Source organism: Mastigoproctus giganteus, chromosome 7 (assembly GCF_048544385.1).
Source record: "Mastigoproctus giganteus isolate SK-2022 chromosome 7, ASM4854438v1, whole genome shotgun sequence".
In the NCBI taxonomy this organism is placed as follows: domain Eukaryota; kingdom Metazoa; phylum Arthropoda; class Arachnida; order Uropygi; family Thelyphonidae; genus Mastigoproctus; species Mastigoproctus giganteus.
The window spans coordinates 93550590-93567482 of NC_143581.1; the positions used below are offsets into that span (position 1 = coordinate 93550590).

Genomic DNA, 16893 nt, shown 5'->3' on the forward strand with positions numbered 1-16893 from the left:
ACGTTTTCAATGTCATTTAAGCACCTTTTTAAATCTTTGGTTGTTAACACTTTTTCAGCAGGAACTTCTTTAACTTCATCTTCATTATCTTTGTCTTCGTTGCTAACAAGGTTTTCTAAATCTTCCACTGAAAAACCATCATCTTCTGCATTCAATAAATTTCTAACATCCTCTTCATCAACATTTTCGAAACCTATTGATTGAGCCATCTGGATAACTTCATTTCTAATTTCTTGGATGTTATTTTCTTCTTCTAGTACAACTTCTGGCCATATTTTGCACCAAACTCCATGTAAGCATTTCTTAGTGACTTCTTTCCAAGAACTATCAATGTTTTCAATTGCGTTTTTAGTGGTGTAGTTTTTCCAAAAAGTTTTAACTGTCATTTCCTCTTTATTCTCTAGTTCAGTTAAACTGCTTAATGTTCGACGCAGATAATAAGCTTTAAATGATGCTATTACTCCCTGATCCAGTGGTTGAATCAGGGAAGTTGTGTTTGCTGGAAGAAACACAACTTTGACAGGAATGCATGTGTCCAACGTGTTAAGATCAGTAGGATGTCCCGGAGCATTGTCTAACAACAAAAGAGCTTTTTCTTCAAAGTTGTTTTTTTGACAATACCGTTTTACTTCAGGACAAAAGTGGTTAACAAACCAATCAGTAAATAACTCCTTGGTAACCCACGCTTTTCTGTTTGCTTTCCATATTACAGGTAAATTCATTTTTATGTTACCTTTTAACGCCCTCGGATTTTCTGAATGGTAAACTAATGACAATTTTAATTTATAATCGCCAGAGGCATTTGATCCAAAGAGTAACGTTAAACGGTCTTTGGCTGCTTTGAACCCAGCAGCTGATTTTCCTTCAATAGAAATGAAGCTTTTTGTTGGTAGCCGTTTCCAGAACAAACCGCTTTCGTCAACATTGAACACCAAATTTGGTGGAAATTTTTCACGTTCAATTATTTCCTTTAGTTTTTCTGGAAACTTCTCCTGTTAATTTTACACTATGAATCCTGGTCCGTTTTTTAAATTTCTCGAACCAACCACGAGAAGCCCCAAAGGTTTCCGTAATTTCTTCAGTTTGTTTAGATTTCAGGTGATTAAACTGGAATATTTTTTATGTTAAATGGGGCTTGAAATTGCGGACTTTGTTATATCGAAGCTTCGTTATCAGAGGTAACATTAACCGAGGTATGCCTGTACACTGGTGTTCGAAGAAAGTGCATCACCTAAGAATGTCACCTTTCTAACCTTTTTTCGCAATGGTATGTTACATTAATGACTAGCATCACAAACAGAAATATAAACAAAAGATATTTATTAATACTTAAGGCAAAGCTAAGTAATATTTGACAGGTGCTCTCAAAATATTCCAAAATGAGCATTTGCAATCTTTATACAACAGTTTTGGTAAACACAACAATTATAGCTGAAATGTTATCAGAAACCCTCAGTCAGTGTGTGAGTGACCAACCCACAAATTCCTGATATTGATTGGAATTCGTGGGTTGGTCACTCACACACTAGCAAGGCTTTTGTGGATTTATTGGATGATTGTTTTCTACATCAGCATGTTCGGGAGGCAACTAGAGGGAGTAATACTCTGGATTTGATTATCAGCAGTGATTCTTCATGCATTAAGAATCTGCAGATAAATGAACCACTAGGTGGCAGTGATCACAGTGTGCTGAAGTGGGATTTACTCAAAGAGGTAACTACCATTAGGGGTAAAGGGAAGGGTTATTGCTTCCGTAAAGGCGACTACGATGGACTGAGACAGTATTTAAATTCTATACAGTGGGACCAACTGATGATGTTACCAACAGCAAATTCAAAATGGGAAGCATTCAAAGAACTTATCTTGGAAGCTACTAGGCTTTACATACCAACTAAGAAATATTGTTCAAGGTTTAGGCCAAAATGGATGTCAGATGAACTAATGAGGCATATGGCAGAGAAGAAAAATGCATGGGATACTTACAAATTAACACATGACACAGAAGCCTATGATAGATACAAGTTGATATGCAACCAAGTTACAAAGGAGGTTAGGCAGGCGAAGGCAGATTACGAGAAATCCTTGGCAAGGGATGCAAAGAAAAACAGCAAAGAGTTCTTTACTTATGTAAACTCTAGAAGGAAGGGGATGAATCAGATTGGTCCACTTGATATTGATGGGTCAACTGTTGATGATCCTGCTCAGGTAGCTAACAAACTAAATGAATATTTTGCATCGACATTCACACATGAGGAGTTATTCAGCGAGGGGAATGCCAGAGGTGCATTCAACTCTAGTAGTAAGCTACAGAATCTTGAAATAACTGGGAGTGAAGTGGAGGAGAAACTGTTGAAGATAAACACAAGAAAGGCACCCGGGGTGGATGGGATCTATCCAGTTATATTAAAGGAGGCAGCAAAGGAAGTAAGCAAACCCTTAGCCATAATTACGAGAGCTTCCTTGGACTCAGGGGAGGTACCCATAGACTGGAAATGTGCAAATGTGACCCCAATTCACAAGGAGGATCAAAGGCTGAAACAAATAATTATAGACCTGTGAGCTTAACTTCTGTTCCAGGAAAATTAATGGAGGCACTGGTTAAAGAAGCACTGCAGGATCATTTAGACAAGACTTCAGTTATAGCTCGGACACAGCATGGTTTTGTTAAGGGGAAGTCTTGCCTGACCAATTTGATTGGATACTATGATGCAGTCAAAAAAGAACTGGATGCAGGGAATAGCTTTGATATTATATACTTCGACCTTAGAAAGGCTTTTGATACTGTTGCACATGGAAGACTGCTACACAAATTGGAGCAGTGTGACATTGGAGGCAAATTGCTGCTATGGATAGAGGGGTCGTTGAGGGGGAGAAGACAGAGAGTGGTAATCAATGGACACTGCCAATGCCCACAATGGACATCGTGGACTAATGTTATTAGTGGAGTCCCTCAGGGCTCAGTGTTGGGTCCATTATTGTTTTCTGTATTTATAAATGATATTGATGATGGTATATCAAGCTTAATGTACAAGTTTGCAGACGATACAAAGGTTGGCAGGGTTGTCAAGGACACTACTGACACTATGCTACTGCAACAGGATCTGGAAAGGTTGAGCAGATGCGCTGAGAGGTGGCAAATGAAGTTTAACATTGACAAATATAAAGTGCTACACATGGGAAACAGCAACCCCAGAGCAACAACTCGGCGTTCTTGTGGGCCTATATGAGAGCTTGAAGGACAGGGTGGATGCCCTCGAAGAAACTAAATTGAGGGCCCATCAGGCTCTCAGCTGCCCACATCAACACCAGAGCTTGCACTTGGGCATGGCGTGACACAGAGACAACCCCCAAGGCAGAATGCGCTGGTCCCGAAGGAACTAGTAGTTGTTGGTGACTCTATTGTCAGGTAAACGAGAAACATGCTTTGTAAAAAAGATAGGTGGAACAGGACCAGGGTATGTCTGCCAGGGGCAAAGGTTGATGACGTTGTAGAGCGAATATCATCTTTTAAGGGTGCAGAGGGTGATATGGTTGTGCATGTTGGCACTAATAATATTAAGAGTAGGAGACCGGCAGAATTACTTAACAAGTACAGGTCACTGTTGAACAAAAGCCGAGAATTAGGGTTGAATTTGAAAGTGTCTGCAATTCTGCCCAGACACGATAGGAGGGAGTATATGATGAGAGCTTTGTCGATCAATTCGGCCCTGGAAAGATTGTGCAAGGCTCAAGGGGTAGAATTTTTTTCAGCCTGGACTGTACTTGTTAACAGTAGAGAATGCTTCTACAGGGATGGGATACACTTAAATAGAAAGGGTGCAAGAATATTTGCTGATGCTATCGAGGCAGTGTTAGGTGGGTCGGAAAACTGCTAGCTTGGGGGGGAGACAAAGACCAATAGATTGACAGTAGCCACTGGCAGAGGTGAAAGAGATTCTTGCACTGCTTCTATTAGAATGAGCAGAAGCCTGAAAAACAAGATGCATGGTATTTCAGAGACTGCTGGGAGCCATTGCGGTACAAGTAAACACATGGGTTGTGTTAGGGTAGCTAAGAATAGAAACAGGTGCAGGTATACTTGCGTGTACACCAATGCTAGGAGTTTAGTAAATAAATTTGATGAATTTCAGGTATTGCTCAAAACATCGAAGGCAGATATTGTTGGGATATCAGAGACGTGGTGTCACACAGATATAAGGGATGCAGAACTGCAATTTGGGGAGTACAACATCTACAGAAAGGATAGACAGGATAAGAAGGGGGGAGGGGTTATGCTATTAGTTAAGAAACACATAAAAACCAAGGAAGTGAAGCCAGTCGACATCGCCGAACGATGCAGTGTTGAGTCAGTTTGGTGTGACATAAGCATTGGGAGATCAAAATTGAGAGTAGGAGTGTGCTATAGGCCTAATGACTCTGATGAGTATAATAAGGAACTGTACAGGGAAATAGAGTGGGCCAGTAAATCAGAGAGTCTTATAATGGGAGATTTTAATTTCCCAGATAATGACTGGAATTTGGGGGCTGGTTACTCACACACTAGCAGGGCTTTTGTGGATTTATTGGATGATTGTTTTCTACATCAGCATGTTTGGGAGGCAACTAGAGGGAGTAATACTCTGGATTTGATTATCAGCAGTGATTCTTCATGCATTAAGAATCTGCAGATAAATGAACCACTAGGTGGCAGTGATCACAGTGTGCTGAAGTGGGATTTACTCAAAGAGGTAACTACCATTAGGGGTAAAGGGAAGGGTTATTGCTTCCGTAAAGGCGACTACGATGGACTGAGACAGTATTTAAATTCTATACAGTGGGACCAACTGATGATGTTACCAACAGCAAATTCAAAATGGGAAGCATTCAAAGAACTTATCTTGGAAGCTAATAGGCTTTACATACCAATTAAAAAATATTGTTCAAGGTTTAGGCCAAAATGGATGTCAGATGAACTAATGAGGCATATGGCAGAGAAGAAAAATGCATGGGATACTTACAAATTAACACATGACACAGAAGCCTATGATAGATACAAGTTGATATGCAACCAAATTACAAAGGAGGTTAGGCAGGCGAAGGCAGATTACGAGAAATCCTTGGCAAGGGATGCAAAGAAAAACAGCAAAGAGTTCTTTTCTTATGTAAACTCTAGAAGGAAGGGGATGAATCAGATTGGTCCACTTGATATCGATGGGTCAACTGTTGATGATCCTGCTCAGGTAGCTAACAAACTAAATTAATATTTTGCATCGACATTCACACATTGAGTTATTCAGCGAGGGGAATACCAGAGGTGTATTCAACTCTGGCAGTAAGCTAGAGAATCTTGTAATAACTGAGAGTAAAGTGGAGGAGAAATTGTTGAAGATAAATACAAGAAAGGCACCTGGGGTGGATGGGATCTATCCAGTTATATTAAAGGAGGCAGCAAAGGAAGTAAGCAAACCCTTAGCCATAATTATGAGAGCTTCCTGGGACTCAGGGGAAGTACCCATGGACTGGAGATGTGCAAATGTGATCCCAATTCACAAAGGAGGATCAAAGGCTGACACAAGTAATTATAGACCTGTGAGCTTAACTTCTGTTCCATGAAAATTAATGGAGGCACTGGTTAAAGAAGCACTGCAGGATCATTTAGACAAGACTTCAGTTATAGCTCAGACACAGCATGGTTTTGTTAAGGGTAAGTTTTTGCCTGACCAACTTGATTGGATACTATGATGCAGTCACAAAAGAACCAGATGCAGGGAATAACTTTGATATTATATACTTGGATCTTAGAAAGGCTTTTGATACTGTTGCGCATGGAAGACTGCTACACAAATTGGAGCAGTGTGACATTGGAGGCAAATTGCTGCTATGGATAAAGGGGTGGTTAAGGGGGAGAAGACAGAGAGTGGTAATCAATGTACACTGCTCATCGTGGACTAATGTTATTAGTGGAGTCCCTCAGGGCTCAGTGTTGGGTCCATTATTGTTTTCTGTATTTATAAATGATATTGATGATGGTATATCAAGCTGAATGTCCAAGTTTGCAGATGATACAAAGGTTGGCAGGGTTGTCAAGGACAGTACTGACACTATGCTGCTGTAACAGGATCTGGAAAGGTTGAGCAGATGGGCTGAGAGGTGGCAAATGAAGTTTAACATTGAGAAATGTAAAGTACTACACATGGGAAACAGCAATCCCAGCAACGTATCAACTCTGTGGTACTACACTGACAGTGGTAGAGAATGAAAGGGACTTGGGGGTGGTTGTGCAGGCAGATATGAAGTTCTCTGAGCAGTGTAGACGGGCTGCAAGAGTAGCTCATGGAGTATTGTCAATGATATACAGGAATTTTTCCAGCAGGGATAAGGAGGTGCTCTCACGAAGAAAGGCTTAAGTTTTGCAAATTACAGTGTCTGGAGACTAGGCACCAGCGAGGTGATCTTATAGAGGTGTATAAAGCCTTGAATGGTTTAAGCATGCTCAATGCTGATGGGATTCTTCCTCTAGCTCAGAAAAATCACCTGAGAGGGCATAAATTCAAATTGAGGAAAGACAGATGTAGGATAGACGTGCGGAAATTTGCCTTTAGCCAGCGGGTGGTTGGTTGGTTGGTGGAACAGACTTCCATCCCTTGTGGTGGAGGTTGATAGCCTAAATAGGTTTAAGGCTCAGCTGGACAAGTATTTTGAACGAACAGAGGGGTGAAGTGGAAGTGGGTTTTTTTTTGGCTGATGCTGCATAAGCTTGCTTTCTTGCATCAAATGCCTCTACTAATGCTAATGCTAACATATCAACTCTGTGGTACTACACTGACATTGGTAGAGAACGAAAGGGACTTGGGGGTGGTTGTGCAGGCAGATATGAAGTTCTCTGAGCAGTGCAGACGGGCTGCAAGAGTAACTCATGGAGTATTGTCAATGATATACAGGAATTGTTCCAGCAGGGATAAGGAGGTGATTATTCCCTTGTATAAGGCAATGGTCAGGCCACACCTAGAGTACTGTATACAGGTCTGGAGGCCTCATTTCAAGAAGGATGTAGAGCTGCTGGAACGAGTACAGAGAAGGGCAACAAGATTAGTGAATGGAACAAAGGGGTGCTCTTACGAAGAAAGGCTTAAGTTTTGCAAATTACATTGTCTGGAGACTAGGCACCAGCGAGGTGATCTGATAGAGGTGTATAAAGCCTTGAATGGTTTGAGCATGCTCAATGCTGATGGGATTCTTCCTCTAGCTCAGAAGAATCACCTGAGAGGGCATAAATTCAAATTGAGGAAAGACAGATGTAGGATAGACGTGCGGAAATTTGCCTTTAGCCAGCGGGTGGTTGATTAGTGGAACAGACTTCCATCCCTTGTAGTGGAGGTTGATAGCCTAAATAAGTTTAAGGCTCAGCTGGACAGGTATTTTGAACGAACAGAGGGGTGAAGTGGGTTTTTTTTTTTTTTTTTGGCTGATGCTGCATAAGCTTGCTTTGTTGCATCAAATGCCTCTACTAATGCTAATGCTAATGTTTGTTTCACTTTATCATTTTAAATGGAAAAGAAATTGAAAAGTTCACCAGGTGCAAACTAATATTTAGTTGAACCGCCTCTGGCCCTGATGAGAGCTGCACACTGTCAAGGGATTGACAAGATCAATTTCTGAAGATAATCAACTGATAGTTCGTGGCTTCCTGAAGTTCACGATAGGTCTTCAGTTTCTTTCTGGCAACTTCAGATTCCACACGATGCAAACAGTTCTCTATAGGATTCAGATCCAGGCTGTTTCCTGTCCAGTTAACAGTTGTAATGTACCGTTCTTACAACCATTTTTTCACCTTTCAACCTGTAACAAAATGTAAACACAGTAATGTCGAACCTATAATGCAGAAATGAAGCTAAAGTAACTACGGAAGTGTCTACTTACACTTTTCGTCCAATGACAAGGAGCAGAGTTGTCCTGAAAGATGCAATTACTTGTCAGGTTTAAATGTTCTCTAATGGTTGGCAGAAATTTGCCTTCCAATACAGCCAGGTATCCATTGGCATTTATGGAACCTTTTATAAACTGCAGGTGACCTACTCCGTGATACGAAATGCACCCCATATCATTTGGCTGGTAGGAAATTTCACTGTAGACACCGTACAGTCTGGATGGTATTCTTCATCATGTATAGGACGAATCGTTTATCTCCCATTAGAGCCATGCAGGTTGAATTTCTTTTCGTCTGAGAAAATAACTGACTTCCACTGCTCAGGGGTCCAAATGACATGCTCCTTGCACAAAATTAAATGGGCCTTTTTCATTTTTTGTGTGAGGAAGGGCTTCTTCTCAGGACGATGGGTTAAAAGTCCATTTTTGAAGAGGCATCTTCTGACTGTTACTGCACTTGCTGCCACTCCTGTATGTTCTTCTCATTCTCTTTTCAGCTAAGATGAAGAAGCTTTACGGTTTTTAAGGCATAAACACTTCAAAATGCAGTCCTGTTTTGCCGTAGAGATTCACTTGCATCCAGTTCCTTTTTTCCTATCAGCAAAACCAGTATTCTTTAGTTTGGAAAAAAATCTACTCACTGTCGACTGCTTACAAGACACTCTATAAGTAATATGACAGGAAGAACATCTTCCTCATGTAAAGAAACAATAGCACTCTTTCTTCGTGACGTCAACTGCACATAACTCGCCATCCTGACACAAGAAAGGAATGATTGCAACTATTGCAGACCGTGCTTATATAGCTGAAAGTAACAGCTGATGCAATATTACGTCATCACCTATGCATGTCAATCTTATCTGATGCAATCTTTAACAAATATTTCCATATACTTATGTTATTTGGATGACAATTACAATTTTAAGGGGTGATACACTTTCTTTGAACTTAATTGCATGTGATGCAAGAAAGCAAGCACATGAGTTTATGCAGCATCAGGCAAAAAAAACAAAAAAAAAAAAAAAAAAACAATTTCACACAACAGTTCCCTCTAAAAGTTTGTCCGGTTTCTCCTTGAATTTATTTAAGCTATCAATTTCCACAATGACAGATGGAAGTTTGTTCCAGCAATTAACCACCCGCTGGTTAAAGGGAAATTTCCGCACATCTATTCTACAACTGTCTTTCCTCAATATGAATGTATGCCCCCTCAGGTTTGTAACCTGAGCAAGAGAAAGAATCCCACCAGAATTCAGTGTACTCAACACATTCAAGGCTTTATACACCTCAATCAGATCACCTCGCAGGTGCCTAGTCTGCAGTTTGCAGAATTTAAATATTTCTTGGTAAGAGGACCCCTTCGTTCCCCTTACCAATCTTGTCGCCCTTCTCTGTACACGCTCAAACAACTCTACATCCTTCCTAAAATGAGGTCTCCATAATTGTATGCAGTATTCAAGGCATGGCCTAACCATTGCCTTATACAAAGGGATAATGACCTCCTTTTCCCTGCTACCAAAATTCTTGTATATCATTGACAATACCTGATGACTTGCTCTGGCAGCCTATTTGCATTTCTCAGAAAACTTCATATCTGACTGCACAATCACTCCCAGCTCTTTTTCATTTTCTACCACCCTAAGTGAAGTACCACACAGTTGGTACATTCCTCTGGGGTTACTTCTACCCATATACAGCACTTTTCATTTGTCAATGTTAAACTTCAGTTGCCACTTCTCAGCTGGTCTGCGCAAATTTTCTAGATCCTGTTGCAGTAGCACACTGCCATTACTGTCATTAACAACCCTATCAACTTTTGTATCATCTGAAAACTTCAACACTAAGCCTGATATACCTTCATCAATATCATTGATAAATATACAAAACAACAGTGGGCCCAACACCGAACCCTGTGGAACTCTACTAATAACATTAGACCACGAATAGCAGTGTCCATTGATTAGCATTCTCTGTCTTCTGCCGCTCAACCACCCTTTTATCCCTTATAGCAACTTTCCCTTAATACCATTCTGCTCCAATTTGTACAGTAATCTTCCATGTGCAACAGTGTAAAAAGCTTTCCTGAAATCCAAGTATATGATATCAAAATTATTTTTTGCATCTAGTTCCTTTGTAACCACATCATAGTATCCAATCAAATTTGATAGACAAAGTTTTCCCTTAACAAACCCATGCTGTGTCTGAATTATTGCTGCAGTCTTGTCTAGATGATCCTGCAATGCAATTCCTTTAAATATTGACTCCATTATTTTGCTTGGAACAGAAGTTAAACTAACTGTTCTGTAATTACTTGTGTCACCCTTAGATTCCCCTTTGTGAATTTGGCATACATTTGCACATCTCCAGTCTGTATGACAACTTCCACTGAGTCCAAAGATGCTCTCGTAATTATGGCTAAGGGTTTGCTTACTTCCTTTACTGCCTCCTTTAATATAACTGGATAGATCCCATCCATCTCAGGTACCTTCCTTATATTTAACTTCAATAATTTCTCCTCCACTTTGCTGTGTATGTAGATACAAAATAGCCATTCAGTTTGTCAGTTATCTGAGCAGGATTGTCAACAGTGAAACCATCAATATCATGTGGACCAATCTGATTCATCCACTTCCTTTTAAAGTTTATATAAGTAAAGAAGTCCTTGCTGTTTTTCTTAGCATCCTTTGCCAAAGATTTCTCATAATCTGCCTTCGCTTGCCTAACCTCCTTTGTGACTTGATTACAGACTAGTTTATATCTACCATAGGCTTCTGTGTCGCCTGATAATTTATATGCATCCCATGCATTTTTCTTCTCTGAGATGTATATGTTCTTCAGAACATATACATCTCAATCAAGAGACTTGATTGAGATGTATATGTTCTGAGTGATGAAATGAAAAATAATGATTCCATAGCGACATAAAATGAAATTACAGAAGTTTAGACTGGGTTGCAGGAAATTTTCTTTTAGCCAGCAGCTAGTTGTTAATTACTGGAATAGGTTGCTTTAGATATCAGATGGATAGACATCTGCACAAGGAGGGAATCAAATAGTTAATTTTATTATTTATCTATTATTATTTTTAAATTGCTAAAGACAAGAACAATAAAGTTCAATCCCTCCTACTTCAGTAATATTGTTAAATATAAGAGAAACTCTCATACATTACTATAGGAATGCTCTTCATTCCTAATTTAATATAAAAATTATTTTTTTATTTAATTTATTTTATTATGTTTTAAATCCCGTCCATACATATCAAAATTCCCTACTCTTTATAAATGGTTACAATGTCTCAAGTCCCCACCACACCAGTTCCTTATGTGTTGTTCTTTGTGGTTATCTCCATTGGCAAGAAAAAATCTAGTTAACTTAAATCTATCTAAAATCCAGCCATCTTATTTCTTGCAAAACAAGAGTCCCTGCTCACAGGTCCATCTTCAACAACACTCAGGTTTCTGTGTAAGATTACTTCCTTTCTTGGCGGCAAAGGTATGTGATAAATATGTGAGATACCACTTTGTTGAAAATATTTGATTTTCCCTTATACTTTTAGCATTGCTTTTCTTCTAAACAGCTGAAGTATCTGTAAAAATCACATGTGCCCTACCATTGAATGTATTGTTTTCACATCTGGGACTGGCCTGAAAACTTCGGATAAACTTCTAAACTGTGCAAAAGAAGGCAACTGAGTTGCCTTCTTTTGCACAGTTTAGGATGGATTTTGTAAGTAGGGAATCATTAATAACTTACTTCATACTTACTGAAAGATGTGGATCTCTGAAATAGGTGCAGAAAAGAGCAACAAGATTAGTCAAGAACACAAAAAGTATCAAAAAAACAATGGATAGGCCTCCCATACATTGCAACTTATTACCAACAACCTTTGAAAAAATTCTCAAAGATTCTGGAGTAAATCTAGCCTTTGGTAGCTCCAAAAAAACTATGGGCATACCTCAAAAATTCAACAAAAAATAATGAAACAATGGATTTTATACAACAAACAAACATAGTTTATGTAATTCCTTGCATAACAGACTGCGACTGTATATGCATAGGCAGCACAAGAACAGCGTTACATAGCAGAATCCAAAAACACAAAAGCAGCCTAAAAGTAGCCTCAAATAATAAAGAAAAAATAGACCGGACGGAAAAATTTAGCTCTGAGTTGGTAGCTCACCACCTATTACCCATCCTTTGAAAATACCATAATCTTAGATAAACAAGACACAAAATATAAGCTAGAAACCAGTGAAACTCTAGCCATAAGATCAAAAAGCAAATAAATAAACATACAATGCCAATAATAATTTCAGAGCAGTGGGATATAGAACAAATATCCTACAAGTTCAAATTCAGTAACAAAATATAACAGCCCCCAATTCAGAACCTCTACAATGGGGACGGGTAGTCATACACCCGGATTTCGGAGTGGAAACTTTCATATTCTTTCCTCTAAATGACCTTTAAGCTGTTCTTAATCTCTAGATTTTCAAATTATTATCGAAATACGAGGGGGGTGGGAATTTACCTTCTATCCTGTTCTCTTTCTTTTGCCTACCCCCCCCACGCTTTTGAAATATGACAATGGAATGTGCCGGGGCTATGTATACATATACACACAACCTTCGACATGTGCTCGCTTCCCCTTTAAAGATGGTATAGACAAAAAGCCCCCATCAAGCTTTGGGTAATCTTCTCCCATTATACTCTCAATTATTCACCATGCATGGTCTTGTTGCAAGGTTTTTCCCCTTCCTTTAAGCAAGTCTTTGAAACAATTTCCATCTGTTCTGATTACATCGTACATGCAGTTCCTGAAAAATATCTCAGGTAAGAGATTTCCTGACTTGAAATATAATCTTAAGATCCCATTTATTCTATTTAGTAATTCTATTTTTATTTTTGATTTGGTTTAATTTCAAAACATTAATTTAAATTCGAAATGAGGACTCAGATTCTCTTCAAGAGAAAATCACAATAGTATAGTATATGTTTGATTTTATGAATATTAGCAGGTCTCAATCACATAAGTTGTCTGTCCAACATGTCTAGTAAAGTTTCGAGACAACAGGTTTCCCATAATGTTTTTATACAAGATAACATTTGATAAATCATTGATAGGACACCATGGAATTTCCTGGCTGCCTGTTTACACGGTTCAGAAAACTTCATATCTGCTCGTATTGTAACTCCGAAGATCCCTTTCCTCCTCAGTTTTTAATTCAACCCCAGCAAGTCTATAAATTATACACTTGGTGGGGTTAAATTAAATTATAGATTCAATGATGTGTTTTCACTTCACATAACCCACTTAGGAAATTCTGTGTATTCTGGTTACACTCCTAAAAGTGTTAATTAGTACAGGGAAGGGCCCCATTGATCATTACTTATTACCTGCAGTTAAACATGCCCTTCAGTTACAGTAGAAAAAATTTACTTTTCTTTTGTTTTTATTTGCAGTTTGAATTGTTTATAAATTGCATACCTTCTCAAGCTGTCTACAGAAGTTCCCGTTCAAACACATTCTTTATGCTGGTATTAATGGTTGCTTACCTCTTATCAATAGCGATCATTGGTTTCTCAATTGCAGAGTAAGTGTAGCATGTAATTTCGATCACTTTTTTACAATTTTCAGTTTTTATGGTGCTTCATCTGCATGGTATACTGCCATAAACATTGTTTACAGAGTTCAGAAGGTGAAATTCTTTAAGAAAATTAAACCCATCATTGCAAAATTTACTGTATTCTTCATGTGATATTTACCAAAATAATTGTTAGTAATATGTTGCTAAGTTATGTTGTTGTTGTAGAGAGTTATGACAAAGAATATCAGGTACATCTAATAGTATTGCATAAGGCATAGCAGGCTATCTCAACATTTTCAGATTGTTTAACCATTATGAATTTAGAGACAGTTTGTCTGCTGTTGCCATTAAAGGATCTGAATTAAAATGTTAAAGCCAATATCCCAACAATCTAAAATTCCTGAAAAGTCTAATTCTAAAATACAATCATTTTCAGAGTGCTCAAATTTTTTAATTTATTAATAGCAAAACATTGTACACTTTTTAAAACACTGTTATATACAAAATTCAGGCCAACTTACAATAATTTCTGTTGTCTAAAAGATATTATCTTCATAAATAGAGTTAGTTTCAATTGAAACTATTTTCAAAGAATCACAGCTTCTCTTTCTAAGAAATTTAAGTAATAAACAGGAACTCCCGATCTACGTAATTCTCGACTTATGCAAATTTGATTTTATGTAAGTGTTTGCCGGCCGGTACAAAAAAATGTGGAAATGTATTTTGCATATGTAGGGATAAATGGAGGTATTGTGAAAATATCATAATGTGAACCCAATAACATATTGTTTTTTTTTTGTAATTCATTCCAAGTCCTTGGAAGTTGAAAATTTCGCTATATTACTAAGCTATTTATTTCTCTAAAAGATCATATTTATAATGTAAATTACACTACCCTTTCATTGTTATTATTATATGGTCCTGTTATAAGAATCAATTTTTGAACGCCTTTGTGATATTTTTCTAAATCACGTTTCTGGAGGTCACGACCAAAAAACAACAAAAACAATATGAACTTTCCGGTTTATTGGGCTTTTCTCTTAGTGCAATCTATTATAAACAGGTAGTAAACTCGACCTTATTGCATTTGTGATAATCCTGATAACTAGAATTCTGTGGGTTTTTACATTATGGTATTATGGTGAAACGAGTTCCCCTGCACTGAAATACAATCATATAAAAAATATAATAAAATTTTCAGAAACTTCTCTTCATTCCTACTTGCATATTACAATGATGAAGAGAAAGGGACCACTGGAAAGTGCAAGTGCTGGCAGTGCCAGGAATATCGAAGATGGAACAGCTGTTATGTTATGGATGGAAAATCAGATTCAGAAGCAAGTGCCCCGAGTTCAGTGGCCATTCAAGCAAAAGCCATAAGTATTTATGAAGATATTAAGGAAACCCCAAGCCAAGTTTGTGGCAAGCAACAGGTGGTTTAATTGGTTCAGGCATTGCACTGGTTTCCAAAACATTAAAGTATGCGGTGAAGTCACCACTACTGATTCTGCAGCTGCAGAGAAATTATGTGATGTGTTGGAAAAAATTATTGATGAAGGCGGCTATTCAACACAACAAATTTTTGACATTGACAAATGTAAAGTACTACATATGGGAAGCAGTAATCCCAGAGTAATGTATCAACTCTGTGGTACCACACTGACAGTGGTAGAGAATGAAAAGGACCTGGGGGTAAATGTGCAGGCAGATATGAAGTTTTCTGAGCAGTGCAGATGGTCTGCAATAGCAGCTCATGGTGTCTTGTCAATGATATACAGGAATTTTTCTAGCAGGGATAAGGAGGTGATTATCCCCTTGTATAAGGCAATGGTCAGGCCACACCTTGAGTACTGTATACAGATCTGAAGGCCTCATTTTAAGAAGGATGTAGAGCAGTTGGAACTGAGTACAGAAAAGGGCAACAAGATTAGTGAATGGAAAGGGTTGTTCTTACGAAAAAAGGCTTAAGTTTTGCAAATTATAGTGTCTGGAGACTAGGCACCTGCGAGGTGATCTGATTGAGGTGTATAAAGCCTTGAATGGATTAAACATGCTCAATGCGGATGGGATTCTTCCTCTTGCTCAGAATAATCACCTGAGAGGGCATAAATTCAAATTGAGGAAAGACGGTTGTAGGATAGATGTGCAGAAGTTTGCCTTTAGCCAGCGGGTGGTTGATTGCTGGAACAAACTTCCATCTGTTGTTGTAGAAGTTGATAGATTAAATAGATTCAAGGCAGAACTTGACAAACATTTGGAGCGAGTGGAGGGGTGAAATAAGGGTTTTTTTTTTTTTTTTTTTTTGGCTTATGCTATATAAGCTTGCTTTCTTGCATCATATGCCTATGCTAATGCTATTATAAACCGGTAGTAAACTCGATTTTATTGCATTTATGATAATACTGATAACTGGAATTCTGTGGTTTTTACATTACGATATTATGGTGAAATGAGTTCCCCTTCACTGAAATCTTCAATCATATAAAAAACATAAATAAATTTTCAGAATCTTCTTTTCATTTCTGTTTACTTATTACAATGGTGAAGGGAAAGCAACCCTTCACCATTGTAATAAGTAAACAATGGTGAAGGGAAAGCAACCAATGGAAAGTGCAAGTGATGGCAGTGGAAGGAAACAAAATTGATTTAGAAATGAAGATGAAAATGATTAAGAAGTAAGAAGCAGGACAAGTTTGTCATCTATTGCACGGAATTAGATCTTACTGCTTCAATAGTGAATACTATTTTAAGGGACAGTGCGCATATAAAAGAACGTGTTAAAGGATCAATGCATTTAAGATCAACTTAAATGCATAAGTTTTTCCATCTTCGATATAGCACCTGAACACAATATAGTGTTCAGGTGCTATATCGAAGATGGAAAAGCTATTAATAATATGGATGGAAAATCAGATTCAGAAGGAAATGCCCCCGAGTCAATGGCCATTCAAGCAAAAACAACTATTATTTATGAAGATATTAAGGACAAGTATAGCAAACACTGAGCCAAGTTAGTGGCAAGCAATGGGTGGTTTAATAGGTTCAAGCATCGTGCTGGTTACCAAAACATTAAATTATTCAGTAAAGTTGCCAGTGCCGATTCTGAGTTGCAGAGAAATTTTGTGATGTGTTGGGGAAAAAAACCCTTCTAAATCTCCACAGCCCTCAACTTTCACAGCAGCATACTTATCAGCTGGAGAGTTATTTTGGCAACGATGCTCAAAAGGTAAAACTTGCTGACGTTATGCCTGTCTCCCCTCTCTCATTTTGTAATTTTTCATGTGCATGGGATAAAAAATTGAATAATTCTATTTACATGTTCGTCGAACATTTCATTTTTGCTTTAGTAAAATTCAGCACGCAGTTGCGAGTGCTGCATAAGCATTTAGGGAAATTC

General features: G+C 38.2%; 1 protein-coding gene across 1 annotated transcript in view; it reads left to right on the plus strand.

Moving 5' to 3' along the window:
* LOC150083080 (transmembrane channel-like protein 7) overlaps positions 1-16893 on the plus strand; it is a 338378-nt gene that overhangs the window by 303162 nt on the left and 18323 nt on the right. Inside the window, exon 15 of the mRNA XM_090378384.1 lies at positions 13372-13502. Within this exon, the coding sequence (XP_090234510.1) occupies positions 13372-13502 (131 nt within the window). The remainder of the gene's footprint in view (positions 1-13371; positions 13503-16893) is intronic.